This window comes from Chiroxiphia lanceolata, chromosome 5 (assembly GCF_009829145.1).
Source record: "Chiroxiphia lanceolata isolate bChiLan1 chromosome 5, bChiLan1.pri, whole genome shotgun sequence".
Lineage (NCBI taxonomy): Eukaryota > Metazoa > Chordata > Aves > Passeriformes > Pipridae > Chiroxiphia > Chiroxiphia lanceolata.
This window is the reverse complement of record NC_045641.1, coordinates 31,127,712-31,152,734: the sequence shown is the minus strand read 5'-3', so window position 1 is coordinate 31,152,734 and position 25,023 is coordinate 31,127,712. Positions and strand designations below refer to the sequence as shown.

General features: G+C 36.9%; 1 protein-coding gene across 5 annotated transcripts in view; it reads left to right on the top strand.

Moving 5' to 3' along the window:
• SCAF11 (SR-related CTD associated factor 11) overlaps nucleotides 1-25,023 on the top strand; it is a 49,224-nt gene that overhangs the window by 2,604 nt on the left and 21,597 nt on the right. For 4 of the 5 annotated variants that reach the window (XM_032687956.1, XM_032687958.1, XM_032687953.1 and 1 more), the window contains exons 2-5: nucleotides 12,563-12,641; nucleotides 13,481-13,635; nucleotides 23,031-23,108; nucleotides 24,803-24,903. In XM_032687956.1, coding sequence (XP_032543847.1) covers nucleotides 12,581-12,641; nucleotides 13,481-13,635; nucleotides 23,031-23,108; nucleotides 24,803-24,903 — 395 coding nt within the window. In that variant the 5' untranslated portion in view covers nucleotides 12,563-12,580. Of the gene's footprint in view, nucleotides 1-6,530; nucleotides 6,550-12,562; nucleotides 12,642-13,480; nucleotides 13,636-23,030; nucleotides 23,109-24,802; nucleotides 24,904-25,023 lie in introns of those variants that run through there. The other variant, XM_032687957.1, reaches the window with a different exon arrangement.

Here is a 25,023-nt window from a genome sequence, read left to right as displayed (position 1 = left end):
GCGATCTAAGGTGAGGTAGAAAAAATGTCCTTCCAGTTAATAATTACAAAAACATGCAGAACAGTTCCTGATGATGGCTAAACTTATTGTTCAGTGTTGTCAAGCATTGTTATCAGTTTGTCTGAATGAATTCTGAAATAGTTACAGTTGATCTGCTAAACCCTTTAAGGCTGAGTAGATTTTATAAATCTCAGCATTTCCCAGTCTTTTTGCCTATTTTTTTTTTTACATGTCAGAGGTGCAGTGTGAAGCATCTTCTCTAGTCATCAGTGCCAGAGATCTCTAATGTGAATATGCTTTGGAGCACTTCAAAACAAGGACTTGTTCATGGCTTTTCAGCAGTGTAGGCACATTTTGTTTCATCTGTATGTACTAATCCACTTGCCCTGAAGGGCAGTGAGCAGAGAGGATACGAGTGGAGTGACATCATATCTGCCCTACTTGTTTGATGTCTTTTCACCCAACAGTTGAGGATAGGGTCACAAGCCAAAAGCTGTAAACATCTGAGTTTTGGTTTTGAGAATTGCTTAATTTTGATACACTGAACTAGTTGAGAAGGATGATTCTCTTGTGTAGCAAGTTAGCTGCAGTTGTGAAATAACAAAGGGAGGGCTGTAGATACCAGAAAGTGGAAGATGAATGGTGAATGTACATCTGCCTTACTGCAGCTCTGCTGTCTTGATCAGCTGTTCATCACCTTTACATCTGGGTCTGGTGGAGCACCAAAGGATGGTGACTGCCTTGGAAGGGCTCTCAAAGGTTGAATGTGCATAATCTGTACTTAAGTGGCACACACCAGATGCAACAAGTAGTTTTTCTCTGTTGGGAGCTTTTACAAAAAAAAAAAAAAACAAAAAACAAAAAAACCACAACCAAAAGAAAAAAGGAAGTTGCCTCTTCTTGAAAGCTTCAACGTTCCTTCATCTTATTTTTGTGGCACATCAACTTTCCTGAAGGCTTTTAGTTGGAGAAACAAATTCAGTTTAGCTAAATCTGGAAGTTGTTACTTCCTTAGGTAAGAGATTAGGAAATCGTTAACTGACTTGGCAAAGGATGATCAAAATACTACATTTAATTTATTCAGGAAACAAATATATATACACACAATATATATAAATATATACACACAATATATATAAATGCCCTCTAGGCATTTGTGCATCTGTGTCTTATATTTGCATGTGTTGTGCTTAGATGAACATTTTCTCATGTTCATTTTTTATTAGCGAGTTATGCTGTCTCAGAAATTTATTTTGATGATGAAACAATAGTATTACACTTTTTTCCTCCATGAAAAACACAGAATTTGAATTTTAACTCAAAAATACTCTGTCACAGCAAAAATGAAAGAAAACAACATTTTAATTTTATAGTTTGTGGTCTGTGGTATTTCCTCTGAACTTTCTGAGATTCTTAGGTTTGCTGTGTGTATAAATTTTTATATATATATATATAAAAGAATACATAGAGAGAATTGGGAAGAAGTAGAAATACATCTTCCAGAAGTTGGTTTTTAAAGCCTAACAGTGTGGTAAAATTGCAGTATCTGATCAGTTTTTCTAGTAGACACCAATAATAATGTCTTTCTTAATGCATTTTTAAGGATTGGTGAGCTCCTGTTAAAATACAATCTCTGTTCCTCTGTTACTAGGTCAGTAAGTACTGCTTAGCTGGGATCTGCCTTCACAGGTACTATCTGTGAGTAAACCCAAGTGATGTTTGGAACTTTTCCAGGCTAGTATGAAATTGCTTGGAAACTTAAAGTGAGTTAACACTTGTCCTCTCTCTACTTACTTACCTGGCTTTTGTTAGAGTGCCAGCAGTAATAAGGAATGTGAAATTCCATGGGATCAGTGTTGTGACAGAAGTCTTCGTATATGTCCATACCTTTAGATGGCAACAGAGGCCAAAACTGCAGCAGTGAAGATTTCTGCCTTTCTTGGTGTGCCACAGGAGAGGTGGAGACACATGAAACTGGGCTGTACTGATACTCAAAATTTGATTATTAAGGTAGAATCTGAAGGTAGATGCATGGTCTTAATTGGCCTGGTCACTATCCAGAGCAAATAGCTTCAGCAAGTCTGGACATGGGAGGGACAATCTTTTCTGCTTTCTCTACAACTACTGAGTAAGCACTTCCTAAATGAAGTTTAACTTTTTGTTAAACATTCTTAGTTTGTTAACTGTTATGTGAGAGGTAATGACCACTGCAGATATGGATGGGTGTAACTAAAAGTACTTGGAAGTCTTATGAAATAGTTGGAGAAAATCAATCTATTAGGACTACCTTGAGCTCGTTGGAGTTTTGGTTTAGAAATATTACCAAATGAAGATGTCCATAACAATGAAAGTAAAGTATATTCTTCTCTATTAATCTATGCAGTTGTGATTTTTAAGATGCTATTTCGTCAGCCCAATTAAGAAAGGTACCTTATGCAACTCTTGGATAAGTGAGTGGGTCCCAGTGGTTATTTTGTGGTTGTTATTCTGGCAAGAAACTTTGAATGATAATTTGAATGACAATTCATCATTGTAGGGAGCTTCTAGTAGTGTTGATGTGGGAGACTTAAGTTCTTTCTGAAGCTTTGCAATGACATAGAATAGAATTAGAACAATTATAAACAAACCTAGTTTGGTTACTTAAGAATTGATAGTATTGTTTTGTTATAGATAATTTCTTGATGTCGTACATATGGTGAAGCCAAAATGGTAATTAGGATGATTTTCTATTAGACTCTCTTCACAAGTTGAAAGGAAAGTAAGGTGGTGGAGTTCAGGTTGTATTTTCAAGCTCAGATCTGACTTTGCCATCTTGCGTGGTTAGTAGTTTGTGTTACCTTTTTTGCATTGCTACTGGTGTTAAGGAGATCTTCTCTCACATACTTCTCTTCTATTCCTGACCATGTTTTTCTAGCTTTATTTTAGCTGTCTTGAAAGTTATTGCTGAATAAGGGCTGTGAAAGCAAGATCAACAGTAATTCAAGCTGCTTACTCCTCATCTATCTACTGCTTCTGAAATGACATGTGATGCGTTGTTATTCTACAGATGTTGTTGGAGATTTTGTGCAAAATACAATTATGCTTAAAATTATTTTAGTTGTCATAAATCCTTTGCGGACTCTGTTTTCCCACAAATACAGCATTTCTTTTTGTCCTGATTTTGTAAGAAGTTAGTGTAGGTCTTTGATCTAAGCTTATAAAATACTGTTACTCAAAGCCAGAAGAACCTTGAGGGCTATGTTTTTGACATCATAGCTTTTATCTAGTGCATTTTTTTTAAAAAGTATGCCTCAGAGAGGCAAAACGTACTTTTAAATGGCCATGTTGTTTTCTTTATTTTGTTTGGTTTTGACTCAATGTCTGTATATTTTACATGAAATCTGAAGTTTCTTTTTGTGGAAATAAAATTTTTTAAATACTGAACATGTAATCTCACTGAAGTCTTGATTTGATGCTTAAAATGAAAGATCAGCAGGACTCAAGTTCAGGGTATTTTTATCAAGCCTGTGTGTAGGTTCTATCCAGTCTTCTGTAGTGCATTTTTTTCCATTTAAGTTAATCCATGAAATTATAGGGGAGCCTATGCATTACATAAATTTTGTTAGAGGAGTGTCTTTCAGTTTGGAGGAGTTCAACATTCAGACTACTACCCTGGTTGTAGGTGAATGAAAAATTAGTGGTAGTCTGTAGCTGGACAACTGCATGCTGTTTTTTCCTTTGATGGATTCATCCCTTTTGTCTTTGGCTCAATATGCTTTTCTTATCACCTACCACTCTGTTTCTGTTGCCCCATTACTTTTTGCATCTTCAGTGTGGTTCTTGCTGCTGCCCCTGAGCTTTTCATTTTAGTTCAGTCTTACTTCATCAGTTTTGCCAATCATTTTTCATCCAGCGTTGAAAGGTCTTAGCTTTTCCGCTTCTGTCTTTGCAAGGTCTTTTGGTTCTGTTCCTGCATCCCTGGTGTTTAAGTCCGGCTATTTGGGTACGATTAGGATGGTATTAAGAAAAAGAAAGATGGTCTTTCTGGTTTCTTTAGCATCAGAGAGATGACTGTAACAAATCCTGCTGTGTTGCCATAGCACTGGCTGAAGTATGCTCATTCATCTTGTGGGAATGTTGCATGTGTGGTGTAGCGGTGGGATAGGAACTTAAAGTTGTTAGTGTGTGCTAAACACAGATCAACTTTATGGGGGAAAAATTAAATGCAATGACTAACAAAGATTTATTGAGTAAATGCAAACTTTTTTTTACCCCCCAGATCTGTGTCATGGCTGTAATTGGAAGGGTTATTTGTGTAGAAAGCATGTTCTTGCTCTCAGTAACCCGCTGCCAAATATCTGCTCTTTGGTGGAAAGCATGAAAATACTAGTGCTTCCAAGTGGCAAGAAAAAAGTACCTTTTTTTTTTTTTTTTAAACTGTTCTTGGAAATGGCTGAACCATTTTTGCTGACTTTGGTATGTAATGCTATCCTTTCCAACTGCAAAATATGCATGTGACTAAGGACCCTCAGCAGCGGAAGGCAAGGTCATGAGTTTATGCTGATCTGACTAAGTTGCTTCAACAACGTGCACCATGACAATAGTACCTAATCCCTAATGAGTTCCTGTTGTTTTTAAGTCTCCATTTCACCCAGTTCAATCACAGACTACTTAGAAGAAACACCTAAGTGCAGAAATGTACATTTTGTGAGAGAATATTATATACACTTTTTCATATTTCTCTGTATTGTGGTAATTACTATAGTATTTCAGTGTTTTATTATCAGTATATGAAATTATGTGACTTAGCCAGTGGCACACACATGTTTTCTCCGTGGGGGTCGTTGTGGTGTAGTGGTTCTTCTGTTGGAAGTCATATCATACACATGCACAGGAGGAACAGCAGCACAGTGCATATTGCCTTCTATTGAAAATACTGTTTTGCAAAGCAAAATAAGATGGGCTTTTAATTTCTGTGAATATACATTTTTTTCATCTTGTATCAGTCTTTAGAAGGTTTTATTCATCCTACCTTCTGTATATGAAGCTGGTTTTTTCACTGGGGAATTAACTATGGCTCCAGTGAATGTTTCCTTCTTATGACAGTTGTGAACCCAGTTGGGCACTTTTGTAAAGATTAGTTTGGGGATTGTCTTGTATAATTCAGAACATCTTTGGAAAGCAGTGTTAGCAGCAGCAGCCTTACTGAGGAGCTACCCTGCAAAACTGCCTTAGTTCAGCATGTAGGGAATCTACAGGGCTTTGTCCTCACTGCTTTTGCATTGTCAAGAGCTGACACAGTCTTGAATAACCTAATTTGTCCTCTAGCAGAGTGGAAAGGGGTTTTCTCACGAAGTTGAAAATGTCACCAGATGGGACACAAGCATAACTTTATATTACAGATTAGATTGATCAGCTGTAAATATATACTTTGAATCAATGAAACTGCATTGTGACAATTAACTCCCCAAAGTGCCTTTTTTTTCTACTTCTCCTTGCTGACTAGCAAGTTTAGCTTTATCTAGCTCTTGGTCTGTGAGCTGAATTTTCTCTAATACAAGGCCATCTTGGTTATCAGTGGTCACCCTAAACATACTGACAGTATAGAGCTGTCATTTCACTATACTGTGGCAGGTAATGTCACATGGCTTGAGGAGTTAACCTCACAGCTGATGGCAGATACTGAAGATCCTGTAGGGATAATTGATTTAAATTGACTTGAGGAGAAATCTGCTGATGTACAGTTTCTTTCTCATCACCCTTAAAATGAATTCAGAAGACACCCTAAACTTCTGCTACATATCCTACTGCAACAAAGTGTTTTATGGTAGACAGTGCAGAAAGAGGAGAAATAAAATTTGCCTCCTGTAGTTAGTTACTTATCAGTGCCAGTAAAGTAACTAGTTCAGTACCATACTCAGATTTGTCCTGTCTAAAAGCTACTAACTGCTGTGCAAGCTTGTAATCAGTTTTCCTTCACGTCTTCATGAGCTTCTTCAGAAAATAGGGCTTTGTCTTGTGTGCTAGCATGGTGAGAGCTGATGAATACAGAGAAACCTTCTTCAGTGTGTTTTTGACAGAGAATTAATATCCCTTTGATGCTTTAGCTGTTTTGGTCCAACATCATACCATTTGTGGCTTGATGGAAACATCAGTCTTTGTATGGATTGTCCCAGTAATTATGTGGATGATGGGTAAAGTATTCTTCAATTACTGTTAGTAATTGTAGAATACCAAAGAAACTTGGGGATCAGCCTGGGTTGTCAAGGCACTGATAAGTGAAGTGGTACTGCTGACAGTGTTTGGCTACCTTTTTATATTATCCAGTAAACAGAAGTATTTTACATGCTAGATTCTATAGAGGTCAGTCTGATTGGTAGCAGCACTTCCAACACACAGCTTTCTGTAAAACACATGGTGTGTTCCATTAACCCCCCGCCCCGCTTTATGTGAGGTCTTATTAAATGGCATCTTTCTCACTACCCTGATGTTTTGCCTATGTCTTCCAGGTGTTCCTTTGTTAGACTTCAGTGAGGAACAATGCCTACTCCCTTGACTTAATGTGAAAAGGTCTGTACAGCAGGTTTTGAGGCAGTTTATGTTTATAAGCTTTATACAGAAAGATTACCCTGTGTGTGTGTCCACTCTAAGGTTCTAAGTCTTCCTTGAAACTCTTGTCTCTTTGGATAGTCAGACAGATTACTAGATGATAGTTGCTGCATCTGAGCCACTGCACCAGTTCTCAAGTTCATTTGTGCCTGTCTTCCTTCCTTAGGAGGCAGTACAGTGTTGTACTGTGCAATTCTGTGAGTGCTGACTGAACATGCGTGTTGAGTGTCTGCAGCTGCTGTTCACTTTGTTATTGTTGAGGTGGCCACAAAAATGAAAGCATTGATTCCGGCAGGGACATAGCTGTAGCCACAGCATCTGCAATTGAAGTGCACATGTCAGTGTCTCGCTGCTAGACTGTGGAAAAAGAAATCCAGAGGAGGATATCCACGGTGTTGCTTTGGGTGTGGTTTTTTTACCTTCTTTTGTGTAGGGAGGGGGAAGAGCAACAGATGGCAGTGGACTGTTTAGGATGGTATAGATCTAGCCATTTGGCTGTGATAGTTTTATCCTGTGACTTTACCTTGTGTTTTCATAGACCTGACAGCTAATCTATGTACAGCTGTGTCCTTGAAGAGAAAGCTTGACAACAAAGTCTTAGCTGTTCTAGCACTGCCAAAAGGGGCAATCCCATTTTATGTCTTCCCTCCCCCATTCTGTCACTTGGCAATGTCTTTGGACACCTCTGGCTCTTAGCTGAGTCTGCTCATCCTCACTAGTGGTAAGAAACAGAGCTGCTTCTTTTGGTGGCTGCAAGCTGTTAGATTAGATTAGCTCAGCTCTCTTGGGTAATTGCATCCTTAGAGGGCCTGGAAGGAGCCTTTAAATCAGCAGTGTGTCCTTGTGTAAATAGCACTGATTCTTTCCAAGACACTGGTTCTACATGAATAGGTTTAAACCACCTATAGAAAAAGATTTCTCTTTTTGTTCCCCAAAGCATAGCACTGGTCTTTTTCTTTCTCCTCATCTTTGTTGTTCTATGGCATTTGATTTGGGAATTCAGACAGGGTGAAACTTGAGCATACAAAGAGTAAAGAACCTCTTTAAAAGTCCCCCTTTGCATGTACCTGTTGGTTCTATTCTCACTAATGTTCTGGGCCATGAGATTTTATTACACAAAGGAGAAGATCCAGGATAAGTGCTTCCAGATCCTCAGTTTAGCCTTCATTTATTGGCAGGCAAGCAACATTACTCAATTGTCACTTGAAGCAAGTCTACTGTCCAGGATCTTCTGACAAATCAAAAGTTTTTCCAAATAAAAAAAAATAAACTGTGAAAGTTCTTGATGTACTTTTACAAATACCCAATAGCATCTTTTTTCCTATTCTTTTTCCTGGTGCATGTGTTGTGGTAGACATGTAGGTCAAAAGATTTTCAAATGTTCAAGTGCCATTGAAAATGCTAGGAGTTTCCTCAGCCCATCTCCAAGGTGGCACAGGACTTCTGGCAAAATTTTTCAAAATTTTCATTAGCAGCTGGACATTTGTCTAATAATGGTCCAGAGGTTATGGTGAGGCCATTTGAGGAACCCCAGAGGACACTCTGTGTTCTGTCATTTATTACTAAAACAACAACAACAACAAAAAGTGTTTTTGTAAATGTGACTAGTTATTAAGATATGTTTTCCTTAAAAACATATTTGCTGAAGGAAGCAGCTTCAACCTCCTTCCCAGGTTTCTTAAAGACCATCAAAATGCATAAGGCAAAACAGAGTCCTACCTGTTGCTGCCTAAAATTTTGATGGGAGTAAAGAACGTTAATGTTGTTTTATTAAGCAAATAAACTCTGTATACTGAATGTCTGTTTTTTCCCATTTGAAACTGATTATTTCTTGAGTTTCTAAAAAATCAAAACACAACTAGGAGTCCCCCAAATCCTTTTTAAAGTAAAATATTTTGATAGAAGCAGAACAGTCCAAATAAGCTTGCTACTATGAGTATTGGTGCCACATGCATCTAAGAAGCTGAAAGTTCGATTCCAAATATTTCCTGAGTTAAGTCTGTTGCAGAAAGGAGTAAGCCAGTCTTGGGCATCATTTTGCACTTGCTCACTTGTTACACGTGTTCTGGATTTCCAACCCCTTTTCCAGTTGAACCGGGGTACTTCTGTGTAGATGAGTCTCTAGACTGTTACTGTGTTGGAGGAAGAGTTTATTTAGTTGTTGCATTTTATTTACAGGGCGTAAAGAATGCTTGTAAGGACTTTGTCTTACAGTCAGGCAAAATGGAGGCATGTTCTAATTTCATATGTCACTTATAATTAGGCTACTATAATTTCTATTCAAATTACTTTTCTATTTAATTTTAAGATTTTAATGTAATAGATTCATTAGGAAGTTCAGAGGCATGACTTTGAACAGACCAAGTCATTTCTTTCTGCGTGCACAGTGAATTAGTGTTGAAATACATCTGTATTTTTAGGTTGTGAACTGTATGAAGTAGTTTGTGTTAATATAGAAGGTAAATCACACTTATACTTCTGTGATATAGAACTTGTTTAGTGTGTAAATGGCACTTAGTCTCTTTATGGAGTTCTTTTGAGTACTTCATGAAGCTGTGTTCCTCAGAGGGACAGTGACAAATCTATTACTGTGATCTACAGTTTAATTCTGTTTAAGCACTTTAGTTGGCAGATGTATTCCATGAAAAAAAGAATGGGAATTTCCTTTGAAGACTAGCCTAGAAACTTAAATGTGTAACTCCTTTAAAAAACAGGGAGATGGGGTGGTGTTGTGTTATGCTAATATCCTTGTTTACAATTCTCAACAATGTACTAGAATACCCTTGTCTTTATCTCAAATATGAAATGAAATAAGGTATTTCTCTTACACAGTAATTCCATTGAGAACTTTAAAAAGTACCATCTTGGCTGTAGTGCCATGCTGTCTTTAGGCATTCTTAGAAAGTATTTTATCTGTAGAATTGGGAGGGGGTTGATTTTTTTTTTTTTGGTCAGCCTTAACATAGTATAGCACTTTTTGCTGTCAAGTGCCTTGTATGTGTAGGTCTTGAGGTATATGCTAATATTTCACATCAACTAGGTATAACTAAAATGTGTTGGTCACGAGTCAGTGGAATCTGGCATAAGTACTCTGTGGATATTAGCATTTTTCAAATACCTATTAGCCTGATCAGACATGATTAGCCATGGATGTGGACATACAATCTTCACATGAGACTACACAATTTGGTAACTGGGAGAATAAATTAAAAAAAAATAATTTTCTTTCATTGTCCCTCCACCAGCCAAGGCTTACATGCATGGCATACAGCTGGAATGACAAAGTCTCACCAATACTTCAAATCTCTTTGAAGTTTAAAATAATCTAAAGGAATAGGTCACATTTTGGGACAAATAAGCGTTTTGTTTTCTGTGCTGTCTGCTCTTCTTAAACCACCAGGTTCTCTTTTCCTAACTCTGTTTCTAATTTTATGAATTTAATAGTAGTCCAGTGTTAGCTCTTCTCCTATTCCGATGCCTGTGATGCCCCTTTTAAAGTAGTGCAGAAAATAGTTTTTCCAAAGTAAATTTGTTAAATAGTGTTTAAATTTTGATGATACCTTTTCCTTAATTTATAAAAATTTCAGTATTGTTAAATTCCTCTTCTGTGTGAAGTAAAACGCGATGTCGAACTGACAGAGTTGTGCTGTGCAAAGTGATCTGTGAAATGCATTAGCAGCACTCAGAATCTCTTTAAATAATAGGTTTGTGAGAAGAGTGGTGTAACCCCACATAAGTGTTTTCAGTTGCTGCATGTCTTGGATTTACTGATATTCTGTCAAAATTTTAGGATCTCTGTTTTTCTAATTATTGGAAGTGTGCCAGAATTTCTGGGATGTCTGTGTGTCTAGAAAGAGTACAATGGAGTAAAAGGTTACTTTTTCTGGGGAAAAACAAATCTGAAGAGCTTCTATGTGCTCTGTTTCTGTAATCTGCTGTAGTGAATTCAAGACCTCTTATAATAGCTACTGCTTATTTCGGTATCTAAATTGTATCTATTTAAATAATTTTCTGTGGATGTATGCAGAGCGTGGAATTCTTGATCTTGTCTTTAAACTGCCTCAACTATGAGGTGCCCTGGGACTTCTAGGGTTGAGAAAGGTTTGAGTACAGCTTGTGGAATTTTCTACTTGTGTAAAGCATTGCTCAGGTTTTGTCAAGATGTAGAGCAGAAGGGGTGTTCTTATGTTTTACGTATAAAAGCACGCATACCGCACAGCACCCCGTGATTTACACTTGCTGGGACCAAAGCCACTTAATTCCTCATGCAAATTGGAGTGAAAGCAGCAGAACTCGATCTCCCAAGTTCAAATATGGTTTTGGTGGTCTTACCAGTCCAAATTTGATGCATATTTTCCTTGTCGAAGGCATTAAATTTTGAAGTAGCAGTTGGGCTTTTGTTGGATTTCATCTTGTCTGGCATAGGTGGTGGTCTGGGCAGTCACTGTTAGCAGAACTTGCATACAGTTTACAGCATTTGATGCAACTCAGTTTGTATTGGTATTAGTGCTAGTAACCAATCTACAGTTGATGCCATGTATCCTAATAATATGTTTTGAAGCAATTTTTTGTATCAAAATGGGATAACAGTGTAGGGGAAAAATCCCTTATAGCTAGGCTTTTGTTTCTTTGTCTCTTCACTTTCCCCTGCCCTCAGGTGGCTTGTCACATGTTCCCTTTGGAGGGATTAAAAAGTAATTTCTAATGGGAACATTGAAGCCATTTAGAATTCTAATTACAGATTTCTAATTAGTTTCACAGTTTTGACCATTTCTTTAGTGAACTGTTGGTGTTTGAGGCATTGCTTTTCTCAGTATAAAGAAATAATCATTAAAGTACTTCCTGCTGCCAAGATAAAGCAATAAATACTTGATTAGAAGGAAGGTTTGGGGAGGCAAATTCTGTCTCTTGCTCTTCTGGATATCCTGGTGGTAGAGGGAAAGTGATGTAGTTTGTAAGTGAAATGGGAGGAAGTTTGGTTGAGGAGTGTGATGGCACTGAAGAATGAGAATAAACCTCAGTCAGTTTATTTCAGGTTTGAGTGCTTAATAGCAGGTCTTGGTAATTTCTGATTTCTTCAATCACTTGTGAAGTTTTAATTTGTTATAAATAATAATTTTAAAGCTTTATGTAGTTCAGAAGAAAACTGCTGATCCCTCTAGGGCTGCTGGGTTGGAGCTTTAGGTGCATGTGCCATCTCTGCTGTGACTGCCAAGTAGGAAATGCAGGAGATTCGGTCCTTGGTATAGATACTTTTTTTTCAACTGTTTCATTCTGTATGTAGTAAGTAAGCCTCCAAAGAACATATACTTGCTGTTTCTTATCTGAGGTCAAATTCTTTCAACTTCGATGATGCATATCACTAAGATGTACTCTATCCACGTCGTCTCTTTCACAGAGCTGTTAAAAGGTGTGTCCTCCCCATTCATGATACTCTGTTGCACCTGTGCTTGTGACCTGTCCCTTGTTTGATACAAATTCTTTTTTTTTCTAAGATCAAATAGTTCAAATGGTTTCCTTTTTGCTTTTGTCGTACAATTATAAGCTGCTTTCATTTTTCTCACTTGCCACTAGTACAGTGATGCTAAGTTTGTAAAGCAGCCAACTCTTCTGGTGCTTGTATGTTTAATTTTGCTGCTTTAACCATTTGCAACAGGCAATTTGCAGATTTTAGTTACTGCAGCGTTGCAAGGGGTGATTTGCATAAAAACTTAGCAATACATTTAATTTTTTAAAATAAAAGCAAAAACTTAGCATTTGTTGAACAAAAGCAAATTTTGAAGTTGGAAGCATCAGTTGCTATACAGCAGTAATGATACTCATAAATAGCAAACAGATTGTAAATGATCTCTAACTTTAAATGTCATGTGTTTCTACTCTACAAAGGTATAATGAAATGGAGAGCACTCATTAAATTTTTTATTATCAACTTGCAATCTGAAGTAACTGTGTAAACTGTTTCTGTATTTTCCAGACTACATTTTATAAGAAGATGAAGAACAGAAAGCAATGTGTTCAAGACACTGAGGATCAGAAGCATGAAGGCATGGAAGGTAAAGTCTGTGCGTGTGAAAATATTGAAGTATATTGTTCAGGTTCAAGCTGTGAAGGTCAAATTTTACATTTGCACTCTCAATTATTATGCTGCTTGTTTTGAAAGAAGTTCTATAAACATAACCACTATCTCATAATATTTTTCATTGTCCTGTGGGGTCCCCATATTATTTCCTGTCTCTTCTTTTTTTACTTGCTGAATTCTAGTAGCAAAACAAAAATGGTGATAACAATTGTTATTCAGAGAAAATAATTTAGAGTAAAATCCCTTGAAGAAGAGTTCATGCATTTTTGTATTCTGAAAACACTTTCTAACTTTAACAAAATCAGTTGCATTTTTTATTTAATGTACATGAGTAGGTAAATATTTGAGGATATTCAGATTAAAATAATTCTATGACAGGAAAACTAAAATTAAGGTAAACCATGTGTATATAAGATAATGCATATAGAATATGCTGGTCTAATTTATTTCATGGAGAGAGTGCAAACACAGAAGGAGGAATAACTCAGGAAAACAATGTCTGAATAACTACATGGCCAATAGGAAACACTGTGATGCTTTCTTTATTGAAATAGGACTAGAGCTAACTTTCCTTCCTTTTAATGGCAAATACTATCACAGTAGTCTATGAAATACATTGTATAGCTTTTTTCACCTGAAATACATTCTTTCAACTACTCCTCTGGCCAGCTTCTTCACTGCATTAGACCTGAAAACTTGCCTTGCTTGTAACTGCAGAAAAATTGTATCTTTTTACTGCTTTATTATTCAAATCTAGAAGGACTTCTTTCAAAAACTGTCAAAAATTCTAAGTGTTAACATTAATAATACCAGGTGAAGAAAACGAAGAAAGCTGCTCCTGTTCTGCTTTGTTGTATGATGGCAACACGTGCCCCATCTGTCTGAACTGCCTTCTAGAGCAAGAGATTGGTTTTCCTGAGAACTGCAGTCATACCTTCTGCATGACTTGTATTCTTAAGTGGGCTGAGGTAAGACTGAGCACCAAGGTGTGTCTTTATTTTTCAGTGAAATCTATTGCATTTAATACTTACAGATGTTTTTTAAGAAAGTTACAGATTCTGACTTTCCATGGAAGAGTTTCAATGACCCCTTTATAAATAGATTGTAGAAGACTTTCTCCTTAGTGCAATAAAGTGTTTTCTTTCACTAGACAATCTGACTACCAGATTAGGTAGTTACCAGAGATTAGGGATCAGTAAACAAATTGGTGTTGACTGTTTGGAAGATTAGACAGTGTTATGTACATGCTGTAATATTGCAGTGTTATGAGCTTAATCATACTTTGTGTTATCCGTTATGCTGTTTGTCATAGTGTCAGCTCTTAGGGCTGAGACCAATATGTGCTCATGTCAGTCTACAGAATGAGTCTGATAAAACCTTAGTTTTCATCTCAAAGGCTTAGTGCTATTCTGAATAAAAAAAATTCATTTTAATTATGTCTGTTGTTTGTTCTATGTCAATAACTTCGTTGATAGTTCTGGAACTTTAAAGAAACATTACTTGAACAAATCCTTTATGATCTTGTTCTGTTTAGTCCCTTTTCCCTCACATATTTTATTCAGTCATTGCATTAAGTCTAGTGTCTTTACTGTCCTGTAACTTTTTCAATTGTTAGTATAAAACACTAAATTAGTATTGCTTTTTGCTGCAGGAGGTTGCTACTTTTTGTCCTGCTTCTGCTTCTGTGCACTTGAATTCGTTGCTCATTTTAGTAGAGACCACTACTTGGTTTCTTTGCAGTATCTTTCTTTTGAAGTAAATTATGATTTTGGTTGCAGTATATCCTTTAGAAAGTTGGTGTCACTTGTATGTATGTATATATGCAATATGCTTATTTATTGTGTGGCGTTTTTTTACTTGCTATATTTTTAACCTTAATTCTTGTGTTATTTGTTCCTGAAGGCAGACAGTAACATAAATCACTTTCTGAGGAATTTATATGAACTTCAGAGTAGTAAAAAAAAGGTTATTATATGAAACTTGCTTTAGATTCACAAACCAGATGATAAACAAAGTTTCCTGTCACCATATTTTGCAATTGATTCATTGCAGTCATTTTATTTATGAGGGAACAGGAACTTCTCATCCACAATTTTACCCTGACTTCCTTAGCGTGTTGCTATAATGACAGCTGAAAGGCACTAAATGCTGACATGCACAGGGAAGCAGTACAGTGCATGGACAGCTTCCTGCTGGATTTCAGTTTGTTCACATTGTCATTAAGCCCAATGCGGAAGAGAAGTTTTCTTGTTCTGAAGAGGCAGATGAATGATATGACATTTTTCTTGTCTTGTCAGTTTATTTTTTGTGCCAGAAGTGCTATTGAAGTAGAATAAAAGCGACTGCTCCTAAGAGCTGACAGGTAAAGTAGATGTGATGCCATAAAAATGGTGTGGGGGCATTTCTAAATCTACATAAGGCTGTTGCTGTTGCTTTTCATTAGTGATGTCTGATAAGTAAAACCTGCCAGGCTTCCTCTTCTGAGGTTACTTGACAGTCGGGCCTGTTGAGTTCATGGAACTCCGTTGTCTAATCTGGTAGTTTTAATTAAAAGTAAAGGGGCAAAAGAAGCGTTGAAAACTGGATGACAGATGTTCAGAAGCTTCAGCTGTGAGAAGCAGATGAGGTTTTATAGATGGAAATGATAGAAACATAAGCATGTGGCTGTTTAAAGCATGCTCATGCCATGTGCTTTTTTTGTCTGCTATTAATATTTAGTAACTAAATGTTTGTGTTCTTTTTTGAGAAGTGTTGCATAAGGTTTAGCTTTCTCTGGTGGTTCTTGGTTGATCATAACTAAATAATTGACAAGTAGTCAAATTTAAGTCACTGAGTAATATTATCTGCTGTTTAAAAGTGTGCTACAAATTCTAAAGATTAAGTATTTTTATTGGATATAAATAAATTGGTTTTAGAAACACTTTTCCTGTCTAAGTGCTGGAGAATAAGAAAATTGAGAATAAGATTATTGAATGAAATAAAAAAAAAAAAGGGGCTAATGTTCACATCAATCAACATGCTCTTTTGTATATCTGCAGTTGTGCTCCATACATTTAAAGGCTATGTTCAAGTTAGATGTTTCCTCTATTTTTCTGTGTTGGATCTGGACTTCAAAATATAACAGGAATATAACAGGAGAAACTACTTCTTTAAACTGTTGTTTTCGAATTGTACATAATCATCGTTCTTCTGAGAGTTTATGGCTTTTGTGTATAACTGTTTAGACTCTAAACAAAACCAGAGTAGTTTAGACAGATGGTAAGAGTTTGTTTACCATTCTGCTCCCTCTTCAATCTACAGGAGATTTTCCACATTGCAGCTGCAGTCAGGTGTCCAGTACCAGCATATCTTCTGTCTGCAGGCAGCAGCCGTAACACTTTGAAGATCTTACTTTTTAAGAAGTGAGAGAGTGTAGATACTTGTGCACTTAAAAGCAATATATAAAAATGACCCTTATACCACAACGGGCTAAAAAAGCATAAAAAATTTGCCACATAACAGGTCTACTGTATTAGATCCTGATGGATAAATGTGAGCATTTAGTTTCAGAATTAAGTAGCAATACAGTTCGGTGCTGTATTTCTTTCCCTTTGAGGAAATGTGTCTAACTTCCTAAAGAAAAGGGAGGGGGAAACCAAGAATCCCCACTAAGAAACTTGTCTTCAGATTAACTTTTTAAAATGCCCCTTGAATTGTTCTGCTCTCTTTAGCTGTGTTTACTCTAGTTAATTGTGGCACCTGAGCGTATTGCTGTGCACTAAACTCAGTTACCTCTGCTATTAAACTCTCCTATGCTATTAGACTGTCACCTTGTGTGCCTTTCCAGTCCAATTTGGGGGAGTGGGAGGGGGTCCAGTGGGCCATGGGGACCCCAGATGGGCGGGAGGGCGGACAGGGCAGTCCTGCTTGGAGGGTCGCGGGTGGGCAGTGCGAGAGAAGTCCTGTAGTAAAATATGTCCATGGACAGGATGGGCTCACTAGCCTTCTGGCAGTCATCCTAGAGAAGGACAAGTCTAATTCCAAACCCGGGCAGATGGAGCTCACTTAGCCCTGTAAGGCCATCCATCTAAGAGAAGGACACTCTAATCAAACCTACGTCCTGAGGACCTCGCTGCCACCGTCCAAGCTCGCTGGGCCCTGGCAGATGAACCCTAGGATTAAAGGGTGGGTTCAGTTCTGCGCATGCTGCGTCTGACCTAAAAAATCCACTGTGCAGGCCTGAAGGTTATACCCACATTTGTAAAGCCCTGTAGCGACAGGCGAGGGATGAAACAGCAGGTGAAAGGTGCACTGGAAGCCGCAGACCCAACCCTGCATGCAGGCGGTTCAGGACATTGGTGGCCTGAGACTGACCCCGGAGATGACAGTCTCCTTCAGCAGCATCCTGAATGACCAAGCAGCCTTTTTCAAGGAGAGCTCTGCTTGCTCCACTCGGAGAGGGGCCTAGAAAAGGTGGTCTAACCAAAGCTCATCTCCACCCTTCACCCCGCTGGTTAACCACGGCCAACGGGCTTATCTCGCATTGGCCTCTTTAGCCACCAGCGCGCTTGTAGCAAATGTGGGTAGAGCCCTTCCCAAATCTTTATACGTGAAGCCTAACCATGACTGACTGTGTGCCTTTGGCCATGCTAACCAGTGCTCTCCCAAGCACTGCTGGGCAGCACTTGGTTGGCAGACTATTGGGGGCTGTTTCGGTTAGGCACCTGAAGATTAACATAAATGTCCCTCATCCTGGGCCAGCTGTCAACCACTTCTGTAAATGGACATGGTGTAATTTACTAATGAAGACTTTCAAACTTGAGGCTTTGTATTTTTGTATTTTGTATTTTAGTGAGGCTATGGTAGAAGATCATAAAAAGTAAAAGGTACTGAATCTGGAGCTGAGGTTATTGGGCATGCCCTTCAGTGGGAAAGTGGAAAGACAGTGTAAGTGAAGAGTTGCTTTCAGTATAAAGAACATGTACATGATAAAATTGTTCTACCCACATACCAGAGAGGAAGCTTTGGCTATTTCTGTGTGTAGAAAAAAAAGAGGGGGACGAGGAAATCAACAAAAATCCCCTATCTGGAGTCTTCAAAAACCATGGGTGCAGTTGTTTTACACCAAGGGAAGTAATTACATTAATGTGTTTCTCTTGTATGTAATATCACAAGTAGATTAAAACTAGTTGGGTTAAAACTAAATTTTTGAACTTTTTTTTTCTGATAAACTTGTGATTCAATGGGTAAGCACATATGTTCTAGATTATAATAATTGGTTCTGAAAGGTTTTAGGTAACGCTAATGCAAAGGGAAGTTAATTAAGCATCTATGGCAAACATGCACAAAGTAGCTAAAAACAGCTCATCTAAGAAAATTGTATGCATTAAACTCTCTACTTTTGTTTTGTATTCTATTCAAAGAAAAGTGTTAGAGACAGTAAACTTTTACTTTTCTGTAGGCTTTTTAACTTCCCTTCTGTTCTTCAGAGTGCTAATAAATGTGCTGAAGATTTCTATCCGTGCTTCTCTGTTAATTATTCTTATGAACCATCATGAGAGAAGAGTGTTAAAAGTACAAATTCAGTGTTGTCTGCATTATTACAATGTTTGTGTAAGAGACATTGATTTCAGTAATCCTCACCCACCAAGCTTATTTTTCTCATGCTCTGGTCCTGGTTTCACTCATTAATTTTTCCTCATCTGGAGGATTTGAAAGTGGAGTATATACAGCCATGAATTCTGTAAAGTATTGGAGCATATTCAGGTAGGCCCTGCATATACACTGCACATGTGTATTTTTCTGAGGGTAAGGAGAGTTTACCTGTATGATAACTGGAATTCTTAAAGTGTATTCTTTCTAATCTGAATTCCTTCTGTCCTAAAGGATATAGGAAGGAAAGAGCTGATGTGGCAGCAATCTCCACAGTGATCTGCAGTGCAGATTAATGAACTAAACATACATAAATGAACTAAACATACATTGTATTCAAAGAAACACAACCTAAAAAACCAAAAATAGCAATGGAAAAAACCTTATTGTTCAAGTGTATCCAAGGTGATATATACACAGACAGTGCATCTGAGAAGTTATGTACAGAAAAACTGTATTAATCAAATTCTTTCAGTGCAAAAGTCTGTATGAGTGTTTTTTTAGTTTGACTTCAGTTCTTCCATGTCACTGTATTGACGGATTGGCACTATTGGAACTTGTCAACATTTTCTGACAATTTTGAATTGGAACTTAAGAGCTAGCCAACTGTGTGATGTAGGTAGAGAGAAGAGAGCTGTTTAGACTTATAACTATGTAGTCTGCTGACGAGATGTTAAGACAGTAACCTGTTCTTATGCACTCTGTATCTTTACTATCCATGAAAGATATTTTGCCCCCCCCTCAAAAAAAAACTTGTCAGAAATAGGGCTTTCCTAAAGCATAACTGCAAAACCTTTAAATGTACCTGCTTTTTAAAAATAGACTGGAAGAAAGTTATCTTGAGGTTTTTACATGCTTCTAGAAAACACTGCATTTTTTTATGTCTTCTTCCTTTCATCATAATGTGGAGAGGTGCTTGTCACTACATTTGGTGTAATGGTCTCCCTTTTCACTGAAGTTGGAATTGTGGGCATTTTACTCTTATTATGAGATAGAGTGAAATATACAGACATTGTTTTTACAGTTTAAACCTCACCTTTAAGCCTGAATTTAGTTAGGAGAATCTGGTATTGTTTGTGTTGTTCAACAGGTTAACTAATAAAAAAGCAGTAAGAGGGCAGGATCATATTTCTTTTTGGATCAGCTTTTCAATACAGTCGTTGATGAACAGACTTTATTGTGGGCCACTTGAAGAAAAAAAAATTAGGGGGAGGATTTACTGCAGCAACTTGAATTCCATACTCGCATCTTGTTACCTCATAACGTGGAACTTGATGAGATGGGCATATCTGCCAAAGTTATTTTATGTTACTGAAAATTCCCAGCTGGAATATAGTAACTGCTTTTGCCTTCTTTACTTTGCTCAAATGCTGTTTGAAGTGATGCAGTTAAAGTAAGGGACAATTACTCCTTGAGTTTAGAGATCACAGTTTTGTGGTGCTGAAGCAGTTACAGGAATATTGAAATTAAGTTATACCTGTGGAGCTAAAGGAAGATTTTTTTTCTAGAAGGCCATAAAACCCAAATAAAATACTTTGAAATTATTTTTTTGAAAACTTAAGAACGCACACAGACATGCTCATGGATAGCTCTTCAGGGCTTGCAGATTTTTGTGAGCGTTTAAATATTTTATCTAGTGAATTCTCCAGATATCACAGGATAGATGAAATCACTACAGAGTGATCAGTTTTAACATGAAAAACCAAGTAGTGTTATATGGAGTAAACAATCAAAGACATTTTGAAGTGTGCTGAGCTGCTATTTTTCCAAGAAAAGAACTGTTGGGAAGAAAAGCAAAGCAAGTCACAAATACCAACTGTGAGGTTCTAAAGATATTGTTGATTACGTTACATTAAATGTTCTGATTTTTCAAGCTATGCATGAACCTGTGGTTCTTCTGAGATTGTGACACATTTCACATCTTTTCTCCCTTGTGCATAATAAAAGTGATAGTTGCTCCTTGGACTAGTTCTATCTCAGCATTTTTTTTGTTTTAAATATTTTCCCCTGAAAGGACAGTCTACATTCAGCGTTACTTAGGATACTACCTAAAGAGGAGAAGCCTCAGAAGAGAGGAATTTCTAACTTGTCTTTTATGAGGAAGGCTCAACACCTTTTTTACTGAACCAGGTTCTCAAAAAAGATGAGAGATGAGTAAAAGGCCACCACTCCTCATAATTGCTTCTTGTAATAAATGTAGTTAACTTTTTTTACCTTTACTCTTTTCTGTGGCAATACAAATCCATCTTGCTGTTGGGGAAAATGGAACAGAGAAGTTTGGTTTGGTTTTTTCCAATTAAAAGGTTGATTGGGAAAATGGAACAGAGAAGTTTGGTTTGGTTTTTTTCCGTTTAAAAGGTTGGTTTTTATTTGTTAGCAGACAGGTGAGAGCTAATGCATGTTTAGACAGAAGCAATCTTTAGTTTTCTGTGGGGTACCCGACAGTTGTAACTCCCCTGAGGAGCCTGAGGGTGCACATGCAAGTGTCCTGAGTTTACTAGAATTTCTTTGTGATAATGTTGCGAACTTACAGATAATGCTAAGGCTATAAAAAGCAATTGAGTAGGAGTGGAAAGAGTATGTGATGTTTCTGAATATATCTGAACCTAATGGTAGGTTTTGACTCTTCCAAAATGTCTCCTCCCTTTCCACTAGTGTATATAAGTGTATTTAGTTGTTAAACATTTGTCCAGAAAAACTGAACATTGAACATTTTTCTGGTGGAGCAAAAACACTTGTTATTTGGATTGCTGCTACTAACACATTATTCTGTGATACTTCATTGCAATGAATAAACCTAAATTACTGTGTCTTAAACTTGGGAACATAACTTGACATTCATATATAAATTCAATGTAGAAAGAAATTGTATTCTTGGATAAACTTTTCAGCTGAGGTAAATCCTGAAATGAGAATGAAAATGGCTAAGCAAATTAACTTCCTCCTACCTATCTTTTACAGTCTAGTATATCTAAAAATCAAAGTATGTACCTTGAAGTTTGCAGCTGATTCAGCAGCTACAGTGCATTGCATGTTATCAAATATCCCAGCTGATCTGAGTCCTTAGGGAAGTGTCTTAATAACCCAATATGCTTTTCTTAGCCAGGGCAATGACATTGCTAAGAGCAATGGTATTGCCCAAAAAGGAAGGCTTTTAGTTAGGATAAAATGTCAGAGCATCAAAAGGATAGGTAATGGCTTTGACTTACATTCTTGTTCAACAACTTGTTCATGAAACTACTCTTAGAGCCTTTTTTTTTGTTTTGTGTGTTTTTTTTTTTTTTTAAATCAGTCTAATTTGGTTCTGTCTACTTCAATTGAAATCAGAAGCTCAGAAACTTCCTGATTGCTTGATGTTTGGGGACTGGTAGGTGAAAAAGAAGTTGAGCACTGTTTGAAATTGAGAAAAGAATAGAATTAACTGGAAAATTAGAAGCCCTGATGAAATGACAAGACTACAGTTCACCACTGAATTTCAGGGCAGAGTTCCTATACAGGTTTCTCACAGCTGCTTGTGCAATTCTAATACTGCATCTTGCTTGCATAAATAAAAATACCCTGAATAGCTCTCTGAAGTGCAGATATGTGCTTCTTAAGGGCATACAATTCATATAGTGGTTCTTGTTCAGCAAGTGAATTGGGGCTGGAGGCTGGCTGTGTGTTTTGGTTTTTTTCTTTGTTTTAGAAGTGTTTTGAACTGAACCTCTGAAGGCCAGCGGAATTAAGGGTGGTAAGGGGGTAATAAATAAAAAGGTGTAATAATGATAACAAAAACCAACAAAGAACCACCCCTCCACCAAACACGTCTGGAATTAAAATGAATAAACAGTTCTCTCACAGGAAAAAATCATACCCAATATGGATTTTCCTGAAAGCTGATTCCCTACAGGATCCAGTTGAGTGGAGCTTCAGTTGAAGCTTCCCTATTCCATGGTTAATAATGTTTTATTGTTTTCTCTGTTCGTGTGTTTTATCTGATGTAGTGTGACCTCAATAAAAGGGCATTTAGGTGATAAGGGAAAAACAGTAAATCTCTGTTTCCATCAAACTGTAGGGTAAAATAGCCTTCAGTTCCCTTTTCTTGCAAAATGATTTGTAAAACTGTAGTTGTATTACACATTGGGATCTGTTCTCTTGTCTGACTGCAGAAAAAGAGATATGGTATGGTCAAATAGATAAGCAAGATGAGGGAAGGTGTTGCCCTGTTTGCTTTTAACCTTACCAGTTTTGTGTTTTGGGAGATACACAACCCAACACACTTTCAGTTGAAAATAAAATTAAGAAAATAAACTTAAGAACAGTAAGAAATGAAGTCATGCTTTTCAATGTGTTATCAACATTAATCTTATATTGAATCCAAAGCACTGTATCAGCTACGAATTAAAAATTAATTCTATCCCAGCCAAAATCAGGACACGTATTGGTATAAAATCAGTTACTTAAAAAGCATTAAAAAATGAAAAAATGCAGGTAGCTTGATGTAAAATGCTTTCCTTTTTTGAACACAACTTCTGTGTTACATTCTTGTTTCCTTTAGATTTTTCCCCAAGGAGCAAGCTGCTTATATGAAACAAAATACTGAGTTTATGGATTATGTGTTCAAATGCATTCTTACTGTGAACAAGTTGTGATTTTGCGTGCTTCTGTAAGCTACTATAATAGCAAATATAAGTATAGAAAAGTAAGACTTCTCTTAGTTACAAATTTTGTAATTACAAAAATAATTTTTCAGACACAGGCTTCATGTCCTATCGATCGCAGACCCTTTCAAGCAGTGTGCAGGCTGGATGCATTGGACAAACAGATAAAGGTACGTTCCAGACTTATTTTCTTAAATAACTTCAGTTGTAGGAGCATCAGAGTTATGCTGAAGCCTTTTATTCATACATCTTGTGTTAAATAGGCTTTAATAAAAAAATAATTGTTGTTTTAATGTTTCTGTTACATATTTGAAGCTAGGAATTATTCTTAACTATTTTTTCAAAGCAAGTATTTACAGTAGTAATAACAATCATAAAGCTGCTGTTGCTACTTTCTAGTATCTTTGAGCCTTCCTGATATATCCAAGAATAAAAGTATAGTAATTGGTCTCAAAGTGTTTTTTAAACTAGGTTTTGTAAATGCTATACCAGTTATTGTGCAATACTGCTTTCTTTTTTAGCTGAGGTGAATCTTCTATGTTCACAGCCTCCAGTTCCCAGACAAAATCACATGAAGGCAAGAGGAATCAATTAATGCCGAGCCTTGTTTGACCTAAATATCTGAATTTTTTTCAGCTTTCAATTCTTCTGAATAAAACTGATATGAAGAGTAGTTTATCAAGTAGAAAAATAAAACTTCTAATAGATGATCTTGAAAATATATATATATAAAGATGCTGATAATTCTGTGTACAATTTTGAAATTTTGTGGTGAAATTATGGTTATAAGTAGTTCATAAGCTGCTGGGTTTGCATTTTATGATGTTTAGAAAACAGACTCCTGCTACCCATTTCTTGTGCTTGTCGAGGTCCAGGTAGTCACCTGTAAGACACCATCCTGGCAATCACAATCATATGCTTCCTTCTCATGGAAAACCATGCTTGAACATTTTATCTTTGTTTCTAAAGAATCAAGGAAGCAGCTGAAATAGGGTAAACTGAAGTTTACCTTTGGAAGAGTGCAAAGGCTGTATCAAAACATAGTTCGAAAGGTTCTCTGTTTGTAGAACTGCAGTTTAAACAGGTGAGCAGAGAAGAAGGGTCCTGCTCTGAAAAAGAGCCAGCGGAGCAGTAGGGGTAGGTGGAATGTGTACCCAGAAACGCAGACACAGTGGGCAGCATCATCAGCGGCGCTATCAGGACATTGGCAGCTTTCCCTTTGTGATATTCAGAATTAGAATGCTAGTAACTTAAGGAGTCGCGTAGAAAGCCGAGTTTTGAGAATGAGGAAATACCAAGTATCTAATGGAAACAATTGCAGTGTAGCCATTGAAGGAACTTCATAGCATGAAATAAAAATTGTATTGCTTTCTTAGAATTTTTAAGGTATGGAACCCCAGTATTGTATAAAATCCAGAAGTTATTTTACTCTAGAGGAGAATTCGATGTGTTTTAATTATGAGAAAGCGTGTGAAGTTGAGTGGTAGTTCAGCATTTTCCCTGTGTCTTCTGAGCAACAAACTTAGTTTAAAAAACTTAGCTTGCAGATTCTCAGTGAAAGATAGTGAATAGCTTTGGGATACTTGCTGTGGTAGTCTGAATGGATTCTTTTGGTTTTGTGAAATTAGTATGTGTCTCCAGGCATTGCCAATAATGTATCAAGATGTAGGGGTTTTTCCATTTCATGAAAAACAAATGAAAAAAAGAGTCTCCAAACAGTGAAATCAAAATAGTAAGATTTGAAGTGGTTTCTAGTCCTTCTGTTTGAGCTCATTTTCTGTGTAGACTGGAAGAGTCTTTGAGTGAATTTAAAGCCCATGTATAGTGAGATTTTAGATTGGATTGACTTTATTTTACAATACAGGTTCAGGTTAAAAAGCAGCAAAGGAGGAAGGAAGAAGAAGAAGAAACCTGTGCCTACAATAAGGAAACTTATAGCCATATGAAGATGAGAAGTTCTGTGAGGTTGGTCATCCATGTAGTTTCAAGCATTTGAATTGGAATATTCAAAATGTATAAAATAACCTGGTTTAAAATGTACAGCCTCAAAATTTTTTTAAATGAGTTTTATTTTAAAATAGCTTA